This window comes from Trematomus bernacchii, unplaced genomic scaffold, assembly GCF_902827165.1.
Source record: "Trematomus bernacchii unplaced genomic scaffold, fTreBer1.1, whole genome shotgun sequence".
Taxonomy (NCBI): Eukaryota; Metazoa; Chordata; class Actinopteri; order Perciformes; family Nototheniidae; genus Trematomus; species Trematomus bernacchii.
In genome coordinates this window covers 6,263,368-6,290,392 of record NW_022987705.1, presented here as the reverse complement: position 1 = coordinate 6,290,392, position 27,025 = coordinate 6,263,368, and the positions used below count along the sequence as shown (strand labels likewise).

General features: G+C 40.6%; 1 protein-coding gene across 1 annotated transcript in view; it reads left to right on the top strand.

Moving 5' to 3' along the window:
• The first annotated feature begins 1,120 nt into the window (after window positions 1-1,120).
• The window catches only part of LOC117490221 (ryanodine receptor 1-like), a 58,131-nt gene continuing 32,226 nt past the window's right edge, over window positions 1,121-27,025 (top strand). Inside the window, 62 exon segments of the mRNA XM_034139845.1 lie at window positions 1,121-1,168; window positions 5,016-5,135; window positions 5,220-5,309; window positions 6,204-6,278; window positions 6,366-6,444; window positions 6,527-6,639; window positions 6,727-6,826; window positions 6,913-7,009; window positions 7,454-7,528; window positions 7,616-7,772; window positions 7,864-8,028; window positions 8,169-8,290; window positions 8,388-8,490; window positions 8,492-8,575; window positions 9,569-9,704; window positions 9,843-9,938; window positions 10,316-10,434; window positions 10,577-10,710; window positions 10,814-10,991; window positions 10,993-11,056; window positions 11,173-11,365; window positions 11,461-11,677; window positions 12,415-12,519; window positions 12,608-12,711; window positions 12,795-12,878; window positions 13,004-13,163; window positions 13,292-13,439; window positions 13,556-13,755; window positions 13,835-14,009; window positions 14,109-14,317; window positions 14,422-14,780; window positions 14,900-15,029; window positions 15,271-15,431; window positions 16,647-16,809; window positions 16,903-16,989; window positions 17,117-17,343; window positions 17,648-18,086; window positions 18,636-18,834; window positions 18,931-19,025; window positions 19,077-19,181; window positions 19,268-19,468; window positions 20,650-20,761; window positions 20,879-21,022; window positions 21,794-22,067; window positions 22,169-22,283; window positions 22,441-22,573; window positions 22,656-22,750; window positions 22,827-22,962; window positions 23,085-23,271; window positions 23,390-23,501; window positions 23,590-23,710; window positions 23,838-24,007; window positions 24,106-24,326; window positions 24,415-24,505; window positions 24,594-24,734; window positions 25,304-25,467; window positions 25,561-25,639; window positions 25,789-25,878; window positions 25,953-26,093; window positions 26,188-26,265; window positions 26,336-26,411; window positions 26,509-26,632. Coding sequence (XP_033995736.1) covers window positions 1,121-1,168; window positions 5,016-5,135; window positions 5,220-5,309; window positions 6,204-6,278; window positions 6,366-6,444; window positions 6,527-6,639; window positions 6,727-6,826; window positions 6,913-7,009; window positions 7,454-7,528; window positions 7,616-7,772; window positions 7,864-8,028; window positions 8,169-8,290; window positions 8,388-8,490; window positions 8,492-8,575; window positions 9,569-9,704; window positions 9,843-9,938; window positions 10,316-10,434; window positions 10,577-10,710; window positions 10,814-10,991; window positions 10,993-11,056; window positions 11,173-11,365; window positions 11,461-11,677; window positions 12,415-12,519; window positions 12,608-12,711; window positions 12,795-12,878; window positions 13,004-13,163; window positions 13,292-13,439; window positions 13,556-13,755; window positions 13,835-14,009; window positions 14,109-14,317; window positions 14,422-14,780; window positions 14,900-15,029; window positions 15,271-15,431; window positions 16,647-16,809; window positions 16,903-16,989; window positions 17,117-17,343; window positions 17,648-18,086; window positions 18,636-18,834; window positions 18,931-19,025; window positions 19,077-19,181; window positions 19,268-19,468; window positions 20,650-20,761; window positions 20,879-21,022; window positions 21,794-22,067; window positions 22,169-22,283; window positions 22,441-22,573; window positions 22,656-22,750; window positions 22,827-22,962; window positions 23,085-23,271; window positions 23,390-23,501; window positions 23,590-23,710; window positions 23,838-24,007; window positions 24,106-24,326; window positions 24,415-24,505; window positions 24,594-24,734; window positions 25,304-25,467; window positions 25,561-25,639; window positions 25,789-25,878; window positions 25,953-26,093; window positions 26,188-26,265; window positions 26,336-26,411; window positions 26,509-26,632 — 8,720 coding nt within the window.

Sequence of the window (27,025 nt, the reverse complement as noted above, 5' to 3'; positions counted from 1 at the left end):
CTACTGAGAATGTTTGACAACCGGCCGTCCGTCGCTCTGCTGCCCTCTACAGGAATAACGTTACTAGGTCATTCAAGTTATAAACTGTAAACATATATACAAAGACATATTAATTATATATTTTTCTATAACAGCGTGCTTTGTATTATTCATACATTTGTGTTCCGCAGAAAAGCACCATAATAATGTCAAATGTTCAATCTCATATTTTAGCTAAATGCGACAAAACAGTCACCTGGCTAACGTTAGGCTACATTTAACCGTAGCATTTTCAATTAAGATGTATATTCTGTTGTTTTTGTCGCTATACGTCTCTGAATTGTTTTATCTTATTTTCCTGTTATCTATATTCTCAACAGAAAGTGCAGGATATAGCAGTTTCGGCAGCTGACCCTACAGGTGAGATGTAATTCCCAGGGATGTAACGTAAACATGAATGTAACGTTAATAAGAGCTAGCGTTAAGCTAACTACTCTTAGCTAATTAGCATAGCCTTAACATGTTATATTTTTAAATAGCATTATACACATTCATTTTATGATGAAAAGGCTTGTAGGGGCTTAATTTGTAGGGCAGTACATATAAACTATACGCTAACATAATATTATTCTTTTAATTTATTTGTCAATGCAATGTATTATATATTGTATGCATATTGCATAAACAACTGCAACACTTAGTAATAATGGATACAGCATGAGAAACTAAGGTTAAATGTTCACACTGTCTTTTTAACAAACACAAAAAACACATATTTACTTCAATTGTTGTTGTTATCATAATGAAAGTTCTAACTTCAGGTTAATAACTTTTTTTAATGCAATAATTTAGATGACACAACATAGTGCAAAAACAATGGTCATGACAGAAACATTTGAAATGCTGATTCAGCTTTGTCAGCAGCAGCTTGCTCCACCTCTTTATGATGCTGTGATGAACAGGAATGAACAGTCAATCCCCCTGCCCCATGCCACAACCACAGAGAGAAACAAGACCCACACTGCACTTCAGAAACCTTCAGAAACATTGTCTTGCTTTAAGTAGTGGGCAATCAGGCACCAGGAGTTAAAAGCTGAGACAACATTTTTCATCAAGGTTTTGCTTTTAATGCCTTGGGAGAATGGCAGAAGGTGCAGATGGAGAGGAAGAGATTCAGTTCCTGCGTACAGTAAGTGATGCTATACGCTTTGTGTCAAAAAGTATTACTAAACCTATTCACAATGTAAAATAATGAGTCTTTTGTGTAGTGAATTGTCACTTCACTATAGAGCAAAGGCATTTACTGTGTTGGTTGACTTTCCTTACATAGACTGATGGCACAGATTGCCATGGACAGGTGGCTGGTTTTGTCAGCATTGTCATCTATTTTTATCCCATTGGGTTCTTGATATATTACTGTTTTGTCTCAAAGAAGAAGACTTCTGGTGACAGGTGACAGTTGATACAAAGACACTGTGTAAAAAAATGTATAAGCATTTCGATGCAGTCAAATTAAAGTATTATGACAGTTAGACACAGACAACACCACATTTTCTTTAAAAGACAATAATGATTTCTTTTTTTAAAAGAAACTGGTTGAGTGGTTAAAAGGAAAGACAGAGTTCAGTTCAAATGTATTTGAGCAGGTTGTGTAACGAAGAGGCAGTTAGGACTAGATAGGTGAATTTGAACAAATCCTAAAGAAAAATTGTAGGATTCCAAACTCATCTGATGACAAGTGCTGAAACCAATAACTCTTAATAGTTGAACTGCTGGGCTCAGATGTACCATGCCAAATGTGTTATGGGATTGTGGATGTGTCAACTTGGCTTGTAGTTTCAAGATCTACATCCACATAATATATAACTATATCTAAATCTCTATATATATAGATATACTTATAGTTTTTTTTAAAGTTTCGGCAAATGGATAGATGTTATTCTAAATGACAAACATGTTCCTTTCCCCCCCGCTGTTAGAGAGAATACAAATAGGATACATTGAAGTATTCTGGACCATTTCTTTTTATTTGTATCAATACTCATTGTTATCTGGACAAGTCGTTATAAGTTATAGTAGGCCTACATTTCCATCACTTTTTTAAAGACAAAATGCCATACGATGGATTTGCTGTATCAAACCTAAGTTGTTTAATTTATGGTTTTGTAAGGATTAATTTGCCCAAACATCGTGTTTCGAGTTCGATTTGACTTTGTTGTTCTAAAATAATGTGCGGCACAGATGGTTGCAGTCTCCTCATCTCTGCTGTTTGAAAGACAGTTCTGTAAAACTATACAAATAGCTAGCTCTTTTTCTAAGGCAGTTAACATATATGTTATGATAGTAATATCTTGCTTAGGGATTTATTCATTTAGAAATGTTACCTCAAAGTTTTACATGTTTCGCTTAATTGATTTTGCACTACAGTAGCCTACATGTAGGTTAAATGTGTTTATTTTTGCTGCATTACTCACCGCTCAGCTATCAGATTTCCATTTTAGATCTCTGCGCCAAAGTCTACAGAAGGGCATTGTGGCCTTGCAAGCAGTCTTCCAAATGTAACACGCTCTATTTGTAAAGTCAGCGTTGATACTCCGCTATTGTGGATGTAGTGTCACTTGAGTTTCTCTACAGCCTGGTAACTCTAGCCCGTCGGTTAGTGTAAGCCAGGAACTCATTATCTATCTGCATTATAACCATCACTTAAAACTCAGATCCTTGTAGCCACTTGATCATAAGTTGTGTATCTTGAAGTGTGACGACAGTCTGTATTTGCATTGACTTTATATAATATTTTTAATTGGTCACTTTTAAATAAATGACTATTACATATTCATACAGAAGTAACGTAACTGAAAAAAAATCATGTTTGCAGTTGGCATTGCCTCATGGCTTGTAACACAGCACTAAAGTAAAATATGTTAACAATGTGTCATTAGGTTACTGTCAGTCTGTAGCTGTTCACCCTCAACCCAGAGTTCTATATTTACCGTGTGAGGATTAACAGGTTCGAAGCCCGGCCCACTGCAGCACCTGCTAACGTCAGTCCATGCAGGAACTTTACTACTATAGTAGAGCTAGAAAGGGTTGTTATCAGATGCTGTGCTGACATTTTGGTATTTCTCTGGTCGTTTTTTAAATGACAAACAACAACTTCTGGCAAACCAAAACGTTTAGAAAAAACACGTTAGAATTGTATGTGAACACACAGCTGCCAGCCCCATGCTGTCATGTTACATCTGTTTCTCAGTCCATCTGTCAGTCAGTCTGTCTGCCTGGGAGTATGTCAGTCTTTCTGCCTGTACACACATTCATGTCCGCACAGTAACTTAGGAACCGAACGTGTCAGAAACATGATATTTACTTCGGTAATATATGGTAGAAGTGTCAATTTGTCTATGGGTTTCTAATATTTTGCAGAATTAGTCCTCCACGTAGCAACATTTTCAGATGCATTTATTAAATCAGTATAATGCCTGTTGTAAATTATTAACAAACTATTGACTTCACAATAATGTGTGCGATAGACAGTTAATTGTCAGATATTTGAGCAGTCCATAGCAACTCTGCAAACTAGGCAAGGTTAATTTTGGCACAATACAAATTCTCTTATATGTGTTTCAAAAAACTACAATATGGCACAAAGTACATTAAATGACATAACAGTGTAACCCAAATACACAATGACAACTATTTTTAATGAAACCTTCATTAAGCGCGCAAATAACCAGAAGCATTTGGCAAAAAAGGTTTAACCTTTTGAAAAGGTTTGACCTGAGGTGAATTTTAAATATTCCTTTCCTGAGCTAGCTGGCTAATTGAAGCATCCAAACGTTCCAATGTGGGCCTTTTTTTCCCCCTGGCCGTCAAATCCTAAATATCTGTTGCTTTCCAGAAGGGGTTGTGTGGACAGCAGGTGCAGCGGCCTGAAATAGAGATCAAAGGGGGAGTGGCTGGTGTTTTGGAGCAAGAGAGGCGGGGTGATTAGAGCTGGGTGACAGGAACAGAGGACACCATTAGTAAGACAAAACATGTCAACAGTGGGGAAATATGTGTCAGGAAAAACAGCTGTTTCTGCAGTTTATTTTACTTTGTGTATTTTCCCAAGTTTGTTTTTTTATGTTGTCGTCAGTAAGGTTTTGGTGACCAAATCAAAAAACTTGTAAGATACAGTCAGACATATACACTGTCTGTGTTCCTTTGTTAACTGCTTCCTTGGTACGTTGACACCTCTAAATAAGTTTCACTTGTAATGTCAGCCCTCACAAATATAGTACAATTTGCGTCACAACAATTCGACCAATCACAGTCATGAATGGCAAGTTTAATATGAGAACCCATGAAATGTAAGAGCTATAATGTATTATAAGATTGGCAGAATGCATTAAAGGGGAACTTTATAGATTTTACAACTCCAAGTCCGTTAAAAAGTTCTGGAGTCTTTAACGCAGATTATGTGAAAAATAAGTTGTTGAGCATTTAGTCAGTGGCTCCAGAGGGAGCCGCACAAAGCCTGATAAATGTGTAATGGCACTTGCATTGTGGGTAATGTTAACGACTGAAAAAGCCATATAACATAACATCTCCCATGTTTCATATATGTTAACTCTCTTTGTCTCTGTTAAAAAACAACAAAACAAAACTAATATAACTAATATATATCTATATTTGTCTTGCTCTTGTGTCAAATTCTTGATAATGTGATAAATTGGTGAGTAATTCTTTAAAACTAAAGTAGTGTTGCATTAGAAGATATGCCGTTCTCCTTTTTAAAATCATAATATGCACAATCAGAGTTAGTATAGCAAATATTCTTATAATAAGTTTCACAGTTAGTAATTCAACGTTTTTATTAAATGTTTAGTTGGCATGAAATTGATCTAAAATCCAAAATAATAGGTTTACCTGAGACAGCTCTGACTTGGGACCTTTGTTGGGTCCCATTTCATATCTCTTGCTCAATCCCAATGTATTCCTGAAAAAAATCCCCTTGTAAAAAACTGTTCCTTAACTGTGGACTTGCTCTGTTGTTGTAGGATGATCAGGTGGTGCTTCAGTGCACTGCGTCTATTCTGAAGGAACAGATCAAGCTGTGTCTGTCTTGTGAAGGCTTCAGTAATCGTCTGTGTTTCCTGGAGACCACCTCAAACGCTCAGGTAGTGAAACACTGTTCATTATGTCTGTAATGTTATTTCTTAATGTCTGAACTTCTTAATCTAATCTGCTTTCCTCTGTTTCAGAATGTGCCTCCAGACCTTGCTATCTGCTGCTTCATATTGGAGCAGTCCCTGTCTGTGCGAGCGTTACAGGAGATGCTGTCCAACTCTTCAGTGGATGAGGCAAGATCATTATGTATACAGTCTATTGGCAACTTGGGCTGAATTATAACTGTTTGGTTACAACGATAAGGTTCAATGGATTGATTTAATGATCAACGATATAATCTAATTAATATGTATTTATCATTGATCCACTCACCTTTTCCCCAAACCTTCGAACTGTGCTCAAACATGAGGGATGTGGCACTTGATGTTAAAATAAAGAACATAGTTTTTTTTCATTTTATTAAGAATATTGATTTGTTTTTTTATGTCTGGCAGAGCACAAGTAAAACATTTGTAAAAATCATTTTTTCTTTTTTGCAGTATTTACCTGCAATGAATACACAGCTATAGCTTTGCTCGATTAGGATTGGTCCATTACGGCACTCAAAAATGTCCCTTTCCGTTGGATGTACCCATGATATAATAAACAAATGAAATGTATTGTTCATTCAAAATTGGAAACTTACCTTCTTTCTTTTTTGATTTGTCAACACATGCTCCTTCACTCTCCCACCTGCCAACGTTAGGCTGTGGATTTGGACAAATGGGTAAGTTCTCCTTTGCTGTCTGTCACTGAACGTTCATGTCATACATGTGTTACAGCTGCCTTTCACAACCACATTAGTGTTAAAGTTATATATACAGTGTTAGCATGCAATGTAGCTGTTGTTTCACCCGTTTGCCTCAGCTGTTCTGAGATGATTTAGTATATTTCCAGTAAGTTGTACTTTTGCTTGGTTTTTACAATTGTAAGATATGGCTGTATTTTTGTATTCCTTGTTACTGACTCTGTAAACCCTATGGTCATTTTGATATTAACAAGGCAAAGTTGTGTCAACGGGCTAACTGTTAATACAATAACCTCTTTCTGTCTCTGAATTTATTTCCTTCTTTTCCCAGTCTTCACAAGGTGGGGGTCACCGCACCCTGCTGTACGGACATGCCATCCTCCTGAAGCACACTCACTCCAGCATGGTAAGCACATTTACAATCGAGTCTGTAACTACTGCTGCTCGTTTTGAGGCCTCCTCTTAAGTTGTCTTCCCTCTGTTTATCTTGCAGTACCTGTGCTGTTTGACTACTTCCCGCTCACTGACAGACAAGTTGGCTTTTGATGTTGGCCTGCAGGAAGACTCCACAGGTTTCTATAGTTACCGTCCGTTGCCCCCCACAAACACAGTGTTTTTATATTTCTGTGTTCTAAATCTTTTTGTCTGTCACAGGGGAGGCCTGCTGGTGGACCATCCATCCAGCCTCCAAGCAGAGGTCTGAAGGAGAGAAGGTCAGGGTGGGAGATGACCTCATTCTTGTCAGTGTTTCTTCAGAGCGATACCTGGTAACCATGATTTTATTTACCTGCACTGTAACTAACAGCATGCTCTCAATAAATCCTACCAATATGAACTCCTGCCCTTTTTTTCAGCATCTGTCCTACGCCAGTGGTGACTTGATGGTAGATGCCTCTTTCATGCAAACGCTGTGGACCATGACTCCTGTGATGTCTGGATGTGAGCTAGCTGAAGGTCTGTACTTTTGTTGCTAAAAGAAAATGATAATTTGTCCATAAAACTGTCCACTCTTTCTAACCTGTATGACTCCTTTCCTCTAGGTTTTCTGACTGGAGGGTATGTGCTCAGGCTGTTCCATGGGCACATGGACGAGTGTTTGGCAATCCCAGGGGCCGACCAAGGGGACGACCAGCGCAGGTGACCATTACTCCAAAATGTGATAATTTGCTGCCCCAAATTTTTTAGTTTTTCGTTTGTTCTTAATGTTGTTCTCAGCCATTTTCAGAAGCATACCATACGTTTTTCAGCACTTTCTCTACATTATGAAAAAGTGCTTCTGGTGTTGTGTATTTGGTGTTAAAAGTCCTACGAACTGTCTTGACTGTCTCTGCGACCCTAGTTTGGATGTCGAACAGCCATATGGCAATGATTTCCATTATTAAGAAAGCCAGATTTGTTTTGGCAACATTTATTTAGAATGTTTCTCAACAGCAAGGAGTTCCCATATTGGTTTGTGCTTGCAAACTGCATTATCTGTTGTGTTTATTTTAATGTGCTACCACTCTGAAGACAATTTCAGGTGTCTGGAGGTGTTTTTAAACCTTAAATTAACTAATACCGGTTGTATGTCATCAATTTCAGAGTTGCTTATTATGAAGGAGGGGCTGTATGCAGCCATGCTCGTTCCTTATGGAGACTTGAGCCACTTCGTATCGCGTGAGTATCTTAATACAGTGCATTTTTATATGTGTATTACAATCATTCACTTGTATTGACATTAAATTGATTTATTTCTGTTGGTAGTTGGAGCGGAGGTCACATTAAATGGGGCCAGTTCTTCCGGATACGTCACATAACAACAGGAAGATATCTTTGTCTGGATGAAGAGAAAGGACTGCTGTTGGTGGACCCGGAAAAAGCAAATTCTAAGATGTCAGGCTTCTGCTTCAGAATTTCAAAGGTGATTGTCATGCAAAGTCACCGGCATCAGAAATCTCAAAACTGTCTTTCCTGCCTTGATGAATCAAACATATTTTTTATTTTAACTACAGGAAAAAATTGAAGTGATCAAGAAGCGAGATGTGGAAGGCATGGGCACGCCTGAGATAAAGTATGGAGAGTCCATGTGCTTCGTGCAGCATGCCTCAACTGGCCTCTGGCTCACATATGCTGCTGTCGATGCCAAATCTGCCCGCCTGGGTCCTCTAAAGAGAAAGGTAAAGCAGAATTATACGACAAGATAATTCTCTCACCAACAGAAATGACACAAAAGGCAACCAGCCATGCACTCAGCTAATTGAGGATATATTCCTCCCGTCAAACTTGTGTTTTAATAGCAACTGTGTTCAATTCTCAGGGCATACTCCATAAAGAAGGTCACATGGATGATGCTCTCACAGTGGCTCGATCTCAGATAGAAGAGTACCAAGCTGCCAGAATGATTTTCAGCACTACAGGCCTCTTCAACCAGTTCATCAAGTAACACTCAGTTTATTTAAATCTTGCTTTAAAGCCGTTTTTTCGAGTTACAGCATATTCATTGTTGTATTCCAATGTTCTCTTTCCGTATCTCCAGAGGTCTAGATGCTCTGAGTGGGAAAAACAAGTCTTCCAGCTCCGGATCTCTGCCTATGGACACGGTGGTGCTCTCCCTGCAGGACCTCATTTTCTACTTTCGCCCCCCCCGAGGAGGAGCTGGAGCATGAGGACAAACAGTTCAAGCTGCGTTCCCTCAAGAACAGACAGAACCTCTTCCAGGAGGAGGTTAGTCCATATACTGAGGAATACATATGAATTAAAATGTATAAAAGTGGCAAGTTTGGGTGTAAATTAAGTTTGGTTGATTTATTTATATTTAATATTTGTATTTGAGTTGTGTATAAAAGTGGCAAGTTTGGGTGTACTGTAAATTAAGTTTGGTTAATTTATTTATATTTAGTCAAAGTCAACTTTAATGTCAATTTTTCTGTGTGTTTGTACAGACAGAGAGATAGAAATAACGTTTCCCGAATACAAAATACAATAATACAAATATACAAATATGTATACAAATATGTATAAATATGTATATCCTCTATATATACAATCAAAAGACACATTTGCACATATCAGGGTTCTTACGGTCATTAAAAACCTGGAAAAGTCATGGAAATTCAAAATGCTAATTCCAGGCCCTGGAAAAGTTATGGAAAACAATATGTTTCCCAAAGTTTTGGAAAAGTCATGGAAATGTAACTAAAGTTGCATCAAATATAATTTATATTTGATCTAATCGCCGAAATAGTAATACTATAATGATAATAAATACTGTATGGTATAGTAATGCAACGTAAAATGGCATTTAACTGACGAGGTATTTTGCTGGTGAGAGATTTTAGTTGCTTTAGCGTGTAGAAGCTAGTAAGCCTACTATTTGATTTGTTTTAAATAGGCACAACATGTTTCATATGCAGACCTTATGTTCCTGTTCCATGTTAAAATAAACCATTTTCAGTGGTACGCTGAGAAAGAGTAATGTTTTTGGTCATGGAAAATTAGGTAAAGGTCATGGAGAAGTCATGGAAAAGTCATTGAAAATCATTGGTGAAAAAGTGTATGAACCCTGACATATGCACACATTAAGATAAAACACAACAATCATATATACAAAATAACAAAATAACAGTCACTTCAATATCTTAGGGAATGCACATAGTGTAAGATCGTTTAATATTTGTATTAGAGTTCTCTTCATGTTTTTCTTTATTTTTTAAACAGGGAATGATTACTCTGGTCCTGGAGTGTGTTGATCGTCTCAACGTCTACAACACAGCAGCCCACTTCTCAGAGTACGCTGGGGAAGAAGCCGCAGAGTCATGGAAGGAGATTGTGAATTTACTGTATGAATTACTAGGTAAGGTGATTTGTTCCATGCTCTCATTGCGATTCCAGATTTATTCCAGAGTATTATCTTTCCCAATATCTGACCAGCTTCCTTAGCTGTTAATGACATGTATTAACAATCTTTTTTTGCTTCTCTTCTTTTGTCTAGCTTCTTTGATCAGAGGAAATCGTGCCAACTGTGCCCTGTTCTGTGATAACCTCGACTGGCTGGTCAGTAAACTGGATCGTTTGGAGGCATCTTCAGGTATTAAGAAACATTTAACGTGAACGTTTTTGTTCTCTAATTTGTACATTCCTTAACCGTATTTGAATGATTAGATAAAGAATAGAATAAGTGAAAACCATGTGTATTGCCCTGTCATTTGAATTTACAACCAACATACAGATGGTGTCAATATAATAGGAACACCTTGAAATGTAATCAGAAGTTAACATATTATTCCTGCAACAAAAACGACCTTTTTGAAACTTGCAATTCTTTATGAATACAGTTGCCATTTCTTTGTTCTAAGCTTGATGTGTCCTGTTTGAAGACGTACATAATTGTATATAGCTTTTTTACTATATCAAATAAACATGTCTACGAGGGTTTGTTTACATATTTGTCCCATTTTATGACAGGAATCCTCGAGGTGTTGTATTGCGTTCTGATTGAGAGTCCAGAGGTGCTGAATATTATCCAGGAAAATCACATCAAATCAATCATCTCTCTGCTGGATAAGCATGGACGCAATCACAAGGTCAGGAACATTAAACACTGTTTGCTGAGAAAACCTGATCAATTGCAGTTCAGATAAGACACTGTAATACATCAAGTATGAAGCTACGAAGCAGCACCAGAATGATTTTCGTTTATTGAAAACAATCTCCCTTTTCTGCCAGGTCTTGGATGTGCTCTGCTCTCTGTGTGTGTGTAACGGGGTCGCTGTGAGGTCGAATCAGAACCTCATCACAGAGAATCTGCTTCCTGGTCGTGACTTCCTGCTACAAACCAACATTATCAACTATGTGACGAGGTGGGTTCATTAGCTTAAGCACACTTCAGATCATGCTCTTCATTCCACGCTACAGCCAATCTTCAAAACCTTTACACTGATTGTTTTGTTCCCCCTCCTTCAGCATGAGACCCAACATTTTCCTTGGGACTTGTGAAGGATCCACTCAGTACAAGAAGTGGTATTTTGAGGTGATGGTGGACCATGTGGAGCCGTTCCTTACAGCTCAGCCATACCACCTGCGGGTGGGCTGGGCTCTAACGGAGGGCTACAGTCCTTACCCTGGTGGGGGCGAAGGCTGGGGGGGGCAACGGTGTCGGAGATGACCTGTACTCCTACGGTTTCGACGGGATAAACCTCTGGTCAGGTAAAGTAAACATGGCATTAATTAAAAGTAGTGTTTTGCAGAAAGTGAATAGTTTATTTCCAAGAACAAAAACATGTTGTTAATAAATATGTGCTAATTACCCTCTGTGTCCACAGGACGTGTTCCGCGTCACGTTGCCACGCCCAATGAGCACCTCCTGGCCGCAGAAGACGTGGTCAGCTGCTGTTTGGATCTGAGCGTGCCCAGTATCTCCTTCCGCATCAATGGGCATCCTGTACAGGGCATGTTTGAGAACTTCAACCTGGACGGCCTGTTCTTCCCCGTTGTGAGCTTCTCTGCAGGCGTTAAGTAGGGCATTGTATTACGATTATTTTTCCTTTAATAAGTGCATTATAGATTTTACTTTATGAGACTAATTTCAATTTTTCCGCTCTAATTTCAAGGTTGCGATTTCTTCTCGGAGGGCGTCATGGGGATTTCAAGTTCCTCCCACCTCCAGGCTACGCTCCGTGCTACGAAGCAGTCCTGCCGAGGGACCGTCTGCGCATTGAGCCCATCAAGGAGTACAAGCACGATTTTGATGGCGTCCGTAACCTGTTGGGTCCGACTCAGTCTCTCTCACATACAGCCTTTACTCCTGGCCCTGTGGACACTATACAGGTACAATGCATACTAGGGCTGTGCAATTAATCGTATTTTAATCGCAATTACGATTTTGGCCTGCCACAATTACGAAAACAACATCATCGAAAAAAACGATTATTTTGCTTTGCTAGGTTGTGACAGTGCACTACAACATATTTGATCTAATTTATTTTAGTCTCATTTATTTGTATTCATCATATTTACATATGTTTAGTAGCTTGTTGAAGTGCGCTCCAAAATATTTGTTGATCTTGTTTATTGGTATTTATTATTTTTGATATTATTTATTTAAATGTTAATATAAATGTATCATTTATTTTATTTATTTTTGTATTGGTTTTTCAGTTGAATTATACGTTCAGGGTAATCAACAGTTAAAAAGATACTGTTCAAATTATTATTTGTATTTGTTTTAAAGTTCAATAAATGGATGTTTTCAAAGTCAATGAATAATCGTATTTAATAATCGTGATATCAATTACTGACCAAAATAATCGTGATTATGACTTTTGCCATAATCGCACAGCCCTAATTTATACCATACTATTTAGTTCTCATCATCATTTGCACTGTTTAGTTTAGTTTAGTTTATTTATTTATAGTGTCGTGGACAGTGGGGGCAGCTTTAGCCAACATTGCTAATTTCCAGCTGTTGTCCCCGGCCAGATGGACACCCTTAAAATCACGATACATCAACACTATTAGTTATAGTTAATATCATTTGCACTGTACTGATTGTATTATTCTTTCAGATTGTACTTCCTCCCCATTTGGAGCGCATTCGAGAGAAGCTTGCAGAAAACAGCCACGAGTTATGGGCTGTTACTCGCATTGAACAGGGGTGGACCTATGGACCAGTGAGTTCCTTCTCTTTTCTTTCCCAGTATACTAAAAGTTCCCCATAAAAACATTGTTTAACTCTCCTTTTTTAAAACCAATGTCAAGTTTCGCGATGACAACAAGAAGCTGCACCCCTGCCTGGTAGATTTCCAGAGTCTACCTGAACCAGAGAAGAACTACAATTTAGCAATGTCAGGAGAGACACTCAAGTAAGTCACTGACATTGGCTTATTTAACAGCATCTGCTTTGGTTTCTTCGTATGTCTAACTCTCAGTGTGATTCATTTCATAGGACTCTGCTGGCACTGGGCTGTCATGTAGGAATGGGAGATGAGAAAGCCGAAGAGAATCTGAAAAGGAACAAGCTCCCCAAAACGTGAGCTGCAAGGCATTTGTTTATTGGGATGCACTTCTAGCATTGGTTCTCTTCTATTATGTACTGTTAATGGCCCTGTAAAGGCTCTCTAGGACACATTCTGATCGCAAAGCATTGTTTGTTAGTTACATGCAGAGCAGTGGATACAAGCCAGCGCCTCTGGACCTCACCTATGTCAAGCTAACGCCTAATCAGAACACTCTGGTGGAGAGACTGGCAGAAAATGGACACAATGTGTGGGCAAGAGACCGGGTTCGCCAGGGTTGGACATACAGTATTGTTCAGGTACAGCCATTCTTTTTATAGAGACGTCCCTATAAGTATTTGTAGATAATATGCTGGTTACATATTGTAGAAAGTTAATTTGCACTTACTTGCCCTTGTTACATGTTTGATCTTGTTTTTTTGTACAGGATATAATGAACAAGCGTAATCCCCGCCTGGTTCCTTACAACCTATTGGATGAAAAGACTAAAAAGACCAACAGAGACACAGTTTCTGCAGCTGTTCGCACTCTCATCGGATATGGCTACAACATAGAGCCACCTGATCAGGAGAGCAGTAAGTTTGCCCTGCTGTCTAAAATGTATCTGTCCTATTTTTGCAGTCCTACAAGTATCATTATCATTACTACAAGCTCTCTCTAAGTGTTTGTTCCTTTGTTTGTGTTAATGCAGGCGGGCATGGACCAGACACTGGTGATAAGGTCAGAGTGTTCAGAGCCGAGAAGTCTTATGTTGTCACTCAGGGGAAGTGGTACTTTGAGTTTGAGGCGGTGACAGTCGGGGAGATGCGAGTGGGCTGGGCCAGGCCTAATGTTCGCGCAGACACTGAACTCGGTGCAGATGAGTTTGCGTATGTCTTCAATGGCTTCAAGGTGGGAACAAGACCTAGTTACATAATTGTAAAACATCCAAAAGCCCCTGTTATACTAAACTTACATATTTCAAATTCAGGCCCAACGTTGGCATGTGGGAAACGAGCCATTTGGTCGTCAGTGGCTATCTGGTGATGTGGTGGGCTGTATGATCGACCTCACAGAGATGAACATCATGTTCACACTCAACGGAGAAATGTTGATCAGTGACTCAGGCTCCGAGATGGCCTTCAAGGATATAGAGATAGGAGAAGGTAAGTAACACAGAACAGATCATCTCAGGTAGCGACGATGGATATTAGCACCTGTGTATTTCTGATGCTAATGATAATTTATGTTTCAATCATCCCTAGGCTTCATACCTGTGTGCAGTCTGGGCCTGTCCCAGGTCGGCCGGATCAACTTGGGTCAGAACGTCAGCAGTCTTCGTTTTTTTACGATCTGTGGGCTGCAGGAGGGATTCGAACCGTTTGCTATCAACATGAAAAGAGACATTACTATGTGGTTCAGCAAAAGCCTTCCCCAGTACATCAATGCACCTACTGATCATCCTCACATAGAGGTATTGTGCCTTATTTCTTGTAATGTTTTAATACATTAATTGTTTGTTATCATTATGAACAAGTTACTAGATCACAGCCTACCTCCCTTTCATTTATGCTCTAGGTGTCGCGTGTTGATGGGACTGTGGAATCTGCCCCTTGTATCAAAGTGACCCACAAGACACACGGGTCTCAGAACGCAAACACAGATCTGCTTTTCTTCAGACTCAGCATGCCAGTTGAGTTTCATGAGACTTTTAAAGTCCCAGCGGGAACCACACTTCTTACACGTGCACTTACCATACCCGAGGACGATGTGTTAGAGGTGGACCCAGACTCTGACTTTGAAATACTCAAGAAGTCAGCTTCTCGCAAAGAGCAGGAAGAGGAGAAGAAAGAATCGTCCGTGCCGAAAGAGACCCCTGCCATCAAAAATGGAGAGAATGAGAAGGATTCCTCAACGGAGAAAAGCAAGAAGAAAGGGTGTGTACAAATCAATGTAGAGTGACTTGAGAAGGGCACATGCATGGGGGAGAAGGCTGGTATACTTAGTTTACATTTATTTTGTACATATAGTGAGTGATTGCTGCTGTTATCTACAGATTCCTATTCAAGGCTAAGAAGGCTGCATTGATCAATCCTCCACCTATTGTTCCTGCAATGCCTCGCTTAATGGAAGATGTGGTGCCAGATGACAGGGATGACGTCGACATCATCCTCAACACCACTACAGTATGTCAAGAGCTTACATTTAAATGATTATCATATTCACAAATATAAAATCCATTCACGTTCTGCTCGTTCTGCTTGTACTGTTATCTATAGGTAGAATAATAAACAAAATAAATAAACAATGTTGCCTTCATTGCAGTATTTTGTCTAATAAACTTCTGGCTGTACTGTTATTACGCCATCTTGACCTGAAACTCTACTTGTGTGTATTTCCCACCCACCTCTTTCTTCCCTTTACTAGTACTATTATTCTGTGCGAGTGTTTGCGGGGCAGGAGCCCAGTGGAGTGTGGGTGGGCTGGATCACGCCAGACTATCACCAGTACGACCAACATTTTGACATCAGCCATGTGAGAAATGTGACGGTCACTGTGGGCGACGATAAAGGAAACATTCATGACAGGTATGAAACCTTTTTCTAGGCAGTGTTTTTATTTGTATTTAAAGGTCCCATGTCATGCTTTTCCGGTTATTACCCGTCCCCTTGTGTGTTATGTAGCTTTGTAAACGGTCTGCAAAGTCACAAACCCTCAAAGTACACCCTGTAGTGATTAAAACTCTAACACAGAAAATACCTGTCTATGCTGCCCCAGAACACCTCGTTGGAGATTTTTTTCGTCCTGGGTATGGTGACGTAACCATACCCAAATGGACCAATTGGTCCAAATGGACCAATCCGCGGAGCCGTTACATTACGTCCGCGGAGCCGTTACGTCAAGTCCGCGGATTGGTCCATCTTTTCTCAGCTGCAGCTCCTCGGATTTCTCAGCCTGAGACGGCGGGACACGGCGAGGCTGTGAGTCTGTGTGTGTGAGCACACACACAGAATCACAGCCAGGCTGCGGGTGTGTGTGTGTGCTCGGGCTGGTTTCGGGCTGGGTTTCGCTGTGTCTCGCTGTCTCGCCGACCCCACGCAGCAACTAGGAAACCACACCAGTAAGCCAGCTCACACTGTCCGCTCCTCACAGCAGCGAGCCTCACAACGTCCCGCCAACACGGCACCCAGACCCCACGCAGCATTCTCATCTGTTTGTCATTACTGGCGTCATTTTCTGGTTGCTAACAAACGCCATTGTAACACATAATCACTGATGTTCCGCTGTAACGGTGGTGGACTCATCAGAGCACAGTGGGCTCACAGGGAGGGGGGGGGGCAGGAGCTCCAACAAGCCGTTTAGGACAGAGAGTGAATAAACATACTATACAGAGATGCTGTATGAGAAACCAATGTGAGTTTGGAAAATTGCGCAATGTAAATCTATTTTAGTATACCTCAACAATGGAATTATGATCAGTAGAAATGGCCATGTCATGGGACCTTTAAAGGTGGCGAGAATTTCAGTTTAAAACAGAAAAAACTGAACTAACTTTACCAACAAAAATGTTTTTTAACAGATGGCTAACGCACTGCGTGTAGATTATAAGAAAGCATGGTCTCAGAATTTCTGCAGTTTGCTCGAATATTGCACCCTCCCTTCAGTCTTGATAACTTTAATATCATTTGTTTGAACCAAGAAGTAGAGGGGAAATGATGCGCCTTTGGAGTGCGTGAGCAGGGAATATACTATGCACCTTTTAAAATGACAAAATGCATGATTTTATGTTGTGTCTTCCTCAGTATAAAACGCAGTAACTGCTACATGGTGTGGGGAGGGGAGTTCAGCAGCTCCCAGCAAACCCGAGTCAGTCAAGAGGATTTTATGATTGGCTGTCTGATTGATTTGGACACAGGACTCATGACTTTCACTGCCAATGGAAAAGAGATCAACACTTTTTACCAGGTCAGAAAAGCTTCAACAAAGTATTAAAACAGAGCCTTTATAAAGTCTTAACTTAATAACGTAATGCAACCATGTTATGTTCCTTTCTTGCAGGTGGAGCCACACACAAAACTGTTCCCGGCTGTCTTTGTTCTTCCTTCCAGTCAGAATATGATTCAGTTCGAACTAGGCAAGCTCAAGGTCAGTCACAAGGAATCACTCCACTCAAGTCAGCGCCAATCTGCAAAATCAAGGCTACAGTTACATCTATTATGTATCTGTCTTCTTCTCTAATACATCATGTGTCTCCCTTTTCTTATCTTGCTAGAACATCATGCCGATCTCAGCCGCCATGTTCCGTAGTGAACGCAAGAACCCCGTCCCCCAGTGCCCTCCTCGACTGGACGTCCAGATGTTGACCCCCGTCATCTGGAGCCGCATGCCCAACAACTTCCTGGCTCCAGAGACAGGGCGTGTTAGTGAGAGACTGGGCTGGGTGGTGCAGTGTCAGGAGCCCCTCACCATGATGGCCCTACACATCCCAGAGGAGAACAGGTCAGAATTGTGTCCCTCTTTAAAAAAAAATGTTTGACTAATTGACCCAGCTAAAATATATATTTTTTCAAAGGGAGCCCTTGCCAAGACAGCAGCAATAGAGCGTACAATTTAAAATGTTAAACACATTTATCAAACTTACAGTATTACAGATAACATACACAAAACAGAATACATAACATTTAAAACACATCAAACAAACACACAGTAACCACTCACACACATGTTAAACTATGACTATGCATTTATTGTAAGGAGTGGTAAAAGAAAATGTCAGCAAAATGAACCTCTTAAATTCCTCTAGGTGTATCGATATCCTGGAGCTTTCTGAACGTATGGACCTGCTGAAGTTCCACTATCACACTCTGAAGCTGTACGGCTTGGTGTGTGCTTTGGGAAACAACCGTGTGGCTCACGCTCTGTGCAGCCATGTGGACGAGTCCCAGCTCTTCTACGCCATCGAGAACACCTACCTGCCCGGACCGATGAGGAGCGGCTTCTACGACCTGCTCATCAGCATGCACCTGGAGTCTGCCAAGAGGAACCGGCTGGGAACCAACAAGGAGTTCATCGTTCCCATGACAGACCAAACACGCAGTATCACACTGTACTCGGACAAATCTGACGCTTTACCTGGGGTCGGACTCACGACATGTCTGCGCCCAAAACTGCATTTTTCTTCTGTCGGGTTTATTGGAACAGATCAAAGCATCTACACACTGAGCCCAAGCATCCCCTTACAGGTGAGTTTGAACAGATTCAGCACTTAAAGGGGCCCTTTTGGGGGTTTTCCCTTTCCTGTAGTGTGTAATATGACAATGTAAATGGTCTACAAAGGCTAAAATCTTAAAGTTCGGTCCAGAGGGAGTTTCTCTCCCACACAGCCTGAAAAGCCTCCATTGGATTCCTTTGTTTATTTCCATAACATAGTGACATATAACACTTGTGCTTCTACTGTATTGACTATCGCTCCAACACATTGTACGTGATTGGCTAAGGGGCGGGACATCACAGCAGAGCCAAACGTGTCACAGTAGTGGCCCAAAATACAAATATGACCTGAAAATGAGCATAATAGGGCCCCTAAAGAAACTTGCATTTTTATCCACAGTACTGCATTTTTTTCATAACGTAATCTTTTTGTAGCCTCTTTCTCCTGCAATGTTGTCCGACTGAAAAAATGGCCTCACTTACTGGTTACCTTGATAATTGCTTAACGATTGTGGATGATAACAAGCATTCTTTGATGTAAACCTGGCCAGCAGTATTGACAAGTTTGCTTATATTTCCAGATGCTAAAGACCAAAGCCTTACAAATGCTGACTGAGGCCGTGCAAGATGGAGTTCAAGCCATGAGAGACCCTGTGGGCGGTAGTGTTGAGTTTCATTTTGTTCCAATCCTGAAGCTCATCAGTACCCTCCTCATCATGGGTGTGTTTGACGATGAAGATGTCACACACATCCTGAAGATGCTTGAGCCCGTAGTGTTCAGTGGTAAGAAAGCAGAGGAGCCGGCTGAGGAGATTGCCAATTTGAAGGAAGAAAAGGAACAAAAAGCACCCCCAAAAGTAGGAGCGATAAAGCAAGTGGAGCATGAAGAGGAAGAAGAAGAGGAATATGAAGATGATGGCTTGGGTGAAGAGGAGGAGGAGGAAGACATGGAGGAAGAATTAGAGAAAGCTGTCGTGCCACATGGAGAAATGCAAGTGGAGACTGCGCCAGTAAATGGTGAGAAAGGCGCTGAGGAAACAGAGAAAGAAATCAAAGAGGAGAACAAAGAAGAACAGCTGGAGCAGGGACTCTTTCAGATGAAGCTACCAGAGTCTGTCAAGTTGCAGGTATGACTTTTTGAAAGATACAAAAAATCGGTTCCTCCCAGTGATACTGTGTAACTGATTCACCCTTTTTCATTTATTTCCTTCAGATGTGTACTCTGCTGCAGTATTTCTGTGACTGCGAGCTACGTCACAGAGTGGAGGCCATCACTGCTTTTTCAGACCAGTTTGTCAGCCAGATACAGTCCAACCAAAGACACCGCTACAACGAGCTGATGCTGGCCTTCACCATGAGCGCAGCCGAGACCGCCCGCAAGACCCGGGAGTTCCGCTCCCCGCCACAGGAGCAGGTACACACACACACACACACACACACACACACACACACACACACACACACACACACACACACACACACACACACACACCTACACACACACCTACACACACACACACACACACACGCACGCACGCATGCACGCACGCACGCACGCACGCACGCACGCACACACGCACACCTACACACACACCTACACACACACCTACACACACACACACACACACACACACACACACACACACACACACACACACACACACACACACACACACACACACAAAGGCATACCAAGAAAGCATAGTACATTTGTTAAATTTCATTTTATTACGATTTGTTCAGTTAAGGAAAATCTCCATCCTTATAACACAGTTAGTAAATTAACTTGGAATCTACCTTTGCTTTCTGACTTACATTCTCTGGTCATTGATGTATTTTAGATAGATAGATAGATAGATAGATAGATAGATAGATAGACAGACAGACAGACAGACAGATAGATAGATAGATAGATAGATAGATAGATAGATAGACAGACAGACAGACAGATAGATAGATAGATAGATAGATAGACAGACAGACAGACAGACAGACAGACAGATAGATAGATAGATAGATAGATAGATAGATAGATAGTACTTTATTGATCCCAAATTGGGAAATTGTTGTTGTTACAGCAGCATAAAAGGCATTTTACAATAAAACAAAACTACAAAATATACAAGAATAGAAATAAAAATAAAATAAAATATAAAATATACATGTCGAAATAGAAAATATACATGCAGATATCATATATATATATACAAATATATATATATATATTCAAAATATATGGAATATGGAGTATAAATATTGAACAGATTATAGAGTAAAATGTACAACGTGGTTTTATTTCAAGAGAAACTATGGAGCAGAGAGTTCTCTTCCAGCCAGAGGTGATTTAAGAGAACTCTCTGCTCCATAGTTTCTCTTGAAATAAAACCACGTTGTACATTTTACAACGTGGTTTTATTTAATTATGTTAGAAAACCTGGCAAATGCGGATGAAATGATGTCAAACTGATCACTTTTCAGTGCAGCTGGTTTAAAAATGTCCTCGCTGGAAGAGAACTTACCCGAGAAATTCTCCAAAGAGCCAATCTTTTGAGAAAAGTACCATAACAATGGAATTGTTTTTTTGCTGTGGTCTAGGTCAATATGCTCATGAACTTTAAGAACTGTTCTGAGGACGATCAGTGCCCCGTTCCTGATGAAGTCCGCGATGCTCTGCTGATTTTCCACAATTTCCTGCTGGCTCACTGTGGTCAGTGTTTATCTATACAGTATAATCAAGTCTACCAACATCTGCATCTTAGGTAAACACTGCAGATGGAGCGTTTGAATAGAAGTTACACTATCTGATTTAAAACTTCCCTCGCAGGTGTTCATATTGAAGAACAAGAAGAGGAGGAAGAGGTGGATAATTCCCTCCGTGGCCGACTGGTCCGTTTGTTGGCAAAGGTGAAAAAAGTCCGTGAGAAGAAAGTGGAGGTGGAGCCTGAGCCGCAGGACGATAAAAAACCAAGTGAGTCTCTCTTCTTCTACATGTCACATACATCTGGAATAAGACTGCATTGTTTCACTGTTTGTCTGGAGATAATAGAAATATTCCTTTTTTCTTTCTAAAGCACTTTGAATTGCCTTGTGTTGAAAGGTGCTATATAAATAAACATGCCTTGCCTTGCCTTACTTAAAGTGGACCTATCATGCTATATTTGAATAATATAGTGTAGGACCATACCTATATAAGGCATATTTATACTTTTTTTTTTTCAAAATACCAAACATCATGCATTTTAGCCATGCCTCATTTCGCTCAATTTGAAAAATGTTAGCTCTGTTTTTGCAAGGGTTGATTCTGTGAGCAACAGCACCATCTAGAGGCCTGGCATATGTACTACAGCGTCTCCAGCGCTTTCGAACGGCAATGGCCGTGGCTGTCTCCTCCTGATTGGTGGAGTTGGCCCAATAGCCGTAGCGCCACCGTCCTGACGTCAGGACAGTGTTCAAATCTGGATCAGTTTTTATCAGATCCGTTGCAGCCCCTTTTTTAGAGATTTGGGTATGGAGGGAAATAGAGAGGGTTGTGTTTTCTGACACTTGGTGAGTTCCCTGGAACACCGGGGACACATATTCATGTATAAAAGACGCACAAAAGTGCATTTTGCATGATAGGTCCCCTTTAATGGAGCAGCTAATTGAGTTTTTTTTACCACCCCGTAAAAACGTTTCCACAGTCACTTCAATATAGTGTCTTCAGTATGATTGCTTAACTCTATGTTCTTTTGTATCCCAGGCACATTGCAGGAGCTGATTTCTCATACAATGATCCATTGGGCCCAGGAGTCTTTCATCCAGAACCCAGAGCTCGTGCGCATGATGTTTAGCCTGCTTCACAGACAGTATGATGGGCTGGGTGAGCTCATGCGTGCCCTTCCCAAGGCCTACACCATCAACGGCGTGTCAATTCACGACACCATGGACCTGCTAGAGTGCTTGGGTCAGATCCGCTCACTGCTTATTGTCCAGATGGGTCCCGAAGAGGAGAGGCTAATGATTCAAAGCATCGGGTCATTATAACATTTTAATCAATTCTGAATATCTTGCCTTGAAGAGAATTCCTAGATAACTACATGTGACAGAAACTGAACTTCATTTTTGTCTTCCTTAGGAACATCATGAGTAATAAAGTTTTCTATCAACACCCCAATTTGATGCGAGCTCTGGGCATGCATGAAACTGTCATGGAGGTCATGGTTAATGTCCTTGGCGGCGGGGACTCCAAGGTATGTTTTTTCATCTGCTTAACTTGGTTTTAAATATCCTCAATACACAGACAGACTTTGCTTAGTATTCCCACAAAGTGAAAGACGGAGTAATACAATGAGATAGATAGATGTTACGCTACTTAACCTTACATGTATAACATTCTTCCTCCAACAGGAGATCAGATTCCCTCGAGTGGTGACAAACTGCTGCCGCTTTCTCTGCTACTTCTGTCGCATCAGTCGTCAAAATCAGCGCTCTATGTTCGACCACCTCAGCTACCTTCTACAGAACAGTGGCATCGGCCTTGGTGATTGTCTTTGTAAACATTATTATTGAAGCCCTTAAAGTGTGAGCTGTTATTAAGCTGGACATTTTCTGCTGTTCTTTAGGAATGCGAGGCTCCACCCCCTTAGACGTAGCTGCAGCCTCTTGTATCGACAACAACGAGCTAGCATTGGCTCTCCAAGAGCAAGACCTAGAAATGGTAAAAACCGTCAACATGTACAAAACAAGCATTGTTCAAACTTCTTCAATGCTTAAATACACTGTTATATTTCCAGGTGGTGAAATATTTAGCAGGATGTGGACTTCAGAGCTGTCCAATGCTGCTGTCTAAAGGTTACCCTGACATTGGCTGGAACCCTTGTGGTGGAGAGAAATACCTCGACTTTCTCCGTTTTGCTGTGTTTGTCAATGGTCAGATTTTTTTTTAAATGGCTAAATGATGCAATATTCCAATTTCTATTACCCTGATTTCAAATAAATACATATTTTCTTCGCCCTTTATAACAGTTAATACGTTGTTCTTCCCTCTATAGGAGAGAGCGTAGAAGAGAATGCCAACGTGGTGGTACGTCTCCTCATTCGCAGGCCTGAGTGCTTCGGTCCAGCTCTGAGAGGCGAGGGTGGTAATGGTCTGCTGGCTGCGATAGAGGAGGCCATCAAAATATCTGAGGACCCTGCAAGGGATGGCCCTAGTGTTAAGAAGGACAGACGCTTTCCCATGTAAGAGTTATTAGCTTTGGCTTAACGGCCTTCTGATCGTATTTAATGAGGTGCCAAAGTGTGCATTACCTCCCCCCGGTGTTTGATAAAGAGCCAACATCTTTTTTCTTTCTGGTAGGTTTGGAGGAGAGGAGCAGCATGAGGAGAACAAGGTGCACCTAGGAAATGCCATCATGTCCTTCTACTCTGCCCTTATTGATCTGCTAGGACGCTGTGCTCCAGAGATGCATGTAAGAGAACACTTGGATTTTCAAAAAGGTTGAAGAAAGATGCAGGAATAGGGCAACTAGATTAAAATGTTTATTTGTGTCTCTGCAGTTGATCCAGGCTGGTAAGGGTGAGGCTCTGAGGATCAGGGCCATTCTGAGGTCTCTGGTCCCTATTGAGGATCTGGTGGGAGTCATCAGCCTTCCTGTTCAGATTCCTTCGTTTGGAAAAGGTAAACACTTGGGAAAACATTTTACATTTATACATTTCAATTGTTACATTTTAACATTTGATCACTTCTATCCGACTTTTCACATTCACAATGATTTATCTTAAATGTTTTTTTGTATCGTGCTTAGACAACAGCATCATTGAACCAAAGATGTCAGCCAGCTTCGTGCCGGATCACAAGGCTCCCATGGTTCTGTTCCTGGACAGAGTGTACGGTATTGAAAACCAGGATTTCCTGCTCCATGTGCTGGAGGTGGGCTTTCTGCCTGACATGAGGGCTGCTGCCTCTCTGGACACGGTGAGCATCACAACATTTACAAACATACGTATATGGGCTTTCGGAAGAAGAATATTCATATTACTGTCGGACTTAACTCACCAATTTCTGTCCATCAGGCTGCTTTCTGCACCAGAGAGATGGCCCTGGCTTTGAACCGCTACCTGTGTTCTGCTGTGTTGCCACTCATCACTAAGTGTGCACCGCTCTTTGCTGGCAGTGACCACAGAGCCATAATGATTGACTCCATGTTGCACACGATCTACCGGCTGTCTCGTGGTCGAGCCTTCACAAAGGCGCAAAGAGACATCATTGAAGAGTGCCTCATGGCTCTGTGCAAGTGAGTTTAACCTCCTGGCAAATGTTGTTATGTAATCAAACATATCCAAGGTTATATTGAATGTTTTCTGTGTTTTTTTTTTCGTCAGACATCTACGTCCATCCATGCTTCAGCACCTGCTGAGACGGCTAGTGTTTGATGTGCCCATTCTCAATGAGTACGCCAAAATGCCACTGAAGGTATGAGCACTTTAAAACATGTTAAAACGATAAAAACACGACACTTCTTGTATTAATGTTTACTTTCCATTTTTTTTACATCATGCAGCTTTTGACCAATCACTATGAGCGTTGTTGGAAGTATTATTGCCTCCCTAATGGTTGGGCCAACTTTGGACTGGCATCAGAAGAGGAGCTGCATCTGACCCGCAAACTGTTCTGGGGCATCTTTGAATCGCTAGCACACAAGGTGAAGCAATAGCTATATGAGTGTCTCTTTTTCAGTTTATCAGAATCAGAATCAGAATCAGAATCAGAATACCTTTTTTAGTCCCACAGAGGGGAAATGTGCGTAGTTACAGCAGGAAAAAGAGCCACAGACAGCTTAATGTTACATATGTTAAATATGTGACATGCATTTAAAAAAAAGTACTAAGTTATGATAATAAAAAGTTACATAATTTAAAAAAATGCACATCCTGTAACAGTTCTTAGGATTTAGCAGCCAGGTATATATTACACAGTTATTAACGGCATCTATAAATATTGCACATCTAGCACATATTGCACATAGGTGGTTGGTATTTAACAGCAGCAAGTTACACAATTTACAAAATACAAAATACACACCTTGTAACAGTTCTAAGGATTTGGCAGCCAGGTATATATTACAGTTATTAACGGCATTTATATATTGCACATAGTTTGTTGGTATTTAGCAGCAAGGGGTGATATAGTCTGTGTTTTGGTGTGTGTGGGGGGGTCAACTTATTATGGTATGAGCATATTTTAATTCATTCATTTACATTTTGATTTCAGAAATTTGATGCTGAGATTTTCAAGATTTCAATGCCGTGCATTTGCGCCATTGCTGGAGCCATTCCTCCCGACTATGTGGACGCCAGCTTCTCCTCCAAAACGGAGAAAAAGGCATCAGTCGATGCAGAGGGAAACTTTGATCCTAAACCAGTAGAGACCACAAAGTGAGAGGATCCTAAGACATCAACATCTCAAATAATAATAATATGTCTCATAATTATGAAAGCTAAATTCACTGATTCTCTCTCCAATCACAGCACCATCATCCCTGAAAGGCTGGATCCCTTTATCAACAAATATGCTGAATATACACATGATAGATGGGCCTTTGAGAAGGTAGAACAGGATTTTTTAATAACTTCCTATTATTCTTCAGCTATTTCAGGATCAACATTTGTGTTTAGTTTCAACAGCTAAGAATGCATTATATTTGTAAGCATAAATGACAGCTGTAACACCATTTTAAACTTGTTTCTATGATTTAGATCCAGAATAACTGGTCATACGGTGAGGTGCTGGATGAAAATGCAAAAACTCATCCCATGCTCAGACCCTACAAAACCTTCTCAGAAAAGGTAGGTTTACAGTTCGGCGTTAACGCATATAAAGCGTCCCTGGTCATGATCTCACTGACTTTTTCTTCTGGCAGGACAAAGAGATCTACCGTTGGCCGATCAAAGAGTCGGTCAAAGCCATGCTTGCGTGGGAGTGGAACCTAGATAAAGCTAGAGAGGACGAAGAGTCGGATAAGAAGAAGACAGTGTCTCGAAAAATCTCACAGACAGCTCAGGTATGAAGCAGTTGTATAAATGTACTTATATACTTAATATCTCAGCCATTGTTGTTTATTGTACAGTATGTAATGATAGGTATTTTTGTTGTAGGCAACCTATGACCCAAGCCAGGGCTACAGTCCACAGCCCATTGATGTCACACACATGGCTCTTTCAAGAGACCTACAGGTAAATATTGAACCTTCTGTGCTGTTATCTTAGTTTCTGATCCTTATTCATAGTTTATATTTGTTCACAGTCTATGGCAGAGCAACTGGCAGAAAACTACCACAACACCTGGGGGCGTAAGAAAAAGTTGGAAATACAGTCCAAAGGTAAGATATATTTGTCTGGAGAAGGGGACCTAGACGTATAGAAACTGAGAGATTTGGCTTTCTGGATGAGTTTAGATTGTGCCTCTGTTTGTTGTAGGCGGTGGGACACATCCTCTGCTGGTGCCCTATGACACTCTCACGGCCAAAGAAAAGGCACGAGACAGAGAGAAGGCGTATGAGCTGCTCAAGTTCCTGCAGCTCAATGGTTATGCTTGCACAAGGTAATAATGCAGAAGAACAATTATCAGGGAACTGTATTTTTGTGTCTATTCTAATTGATTAACTCTGATTACATGTTTTCCATTTAATATGTTAATTGTGTGGCCACAGCGGATAATACCCCCAGAGTACCTGGCCCTTTAAATGACACACATTTAATTAGAGTATTAATACAGATGAAAAAGTGAAAGCAGTCAAAAGTGGATGATACAAAACGGAAAGACTGGATGCATGAAGCCGTGAACATTTGAAGCCGTTTCAAGGCATACAATTGCCAAAGTATATTTTCTATAAAGTGCTTTATTTACTATATTTTAAAAACACTTACAGAACAACAAATCATTAAAAGATATTCTAAGTTTTCGGTATATCCTTCTGTTTATGATCCTACATTT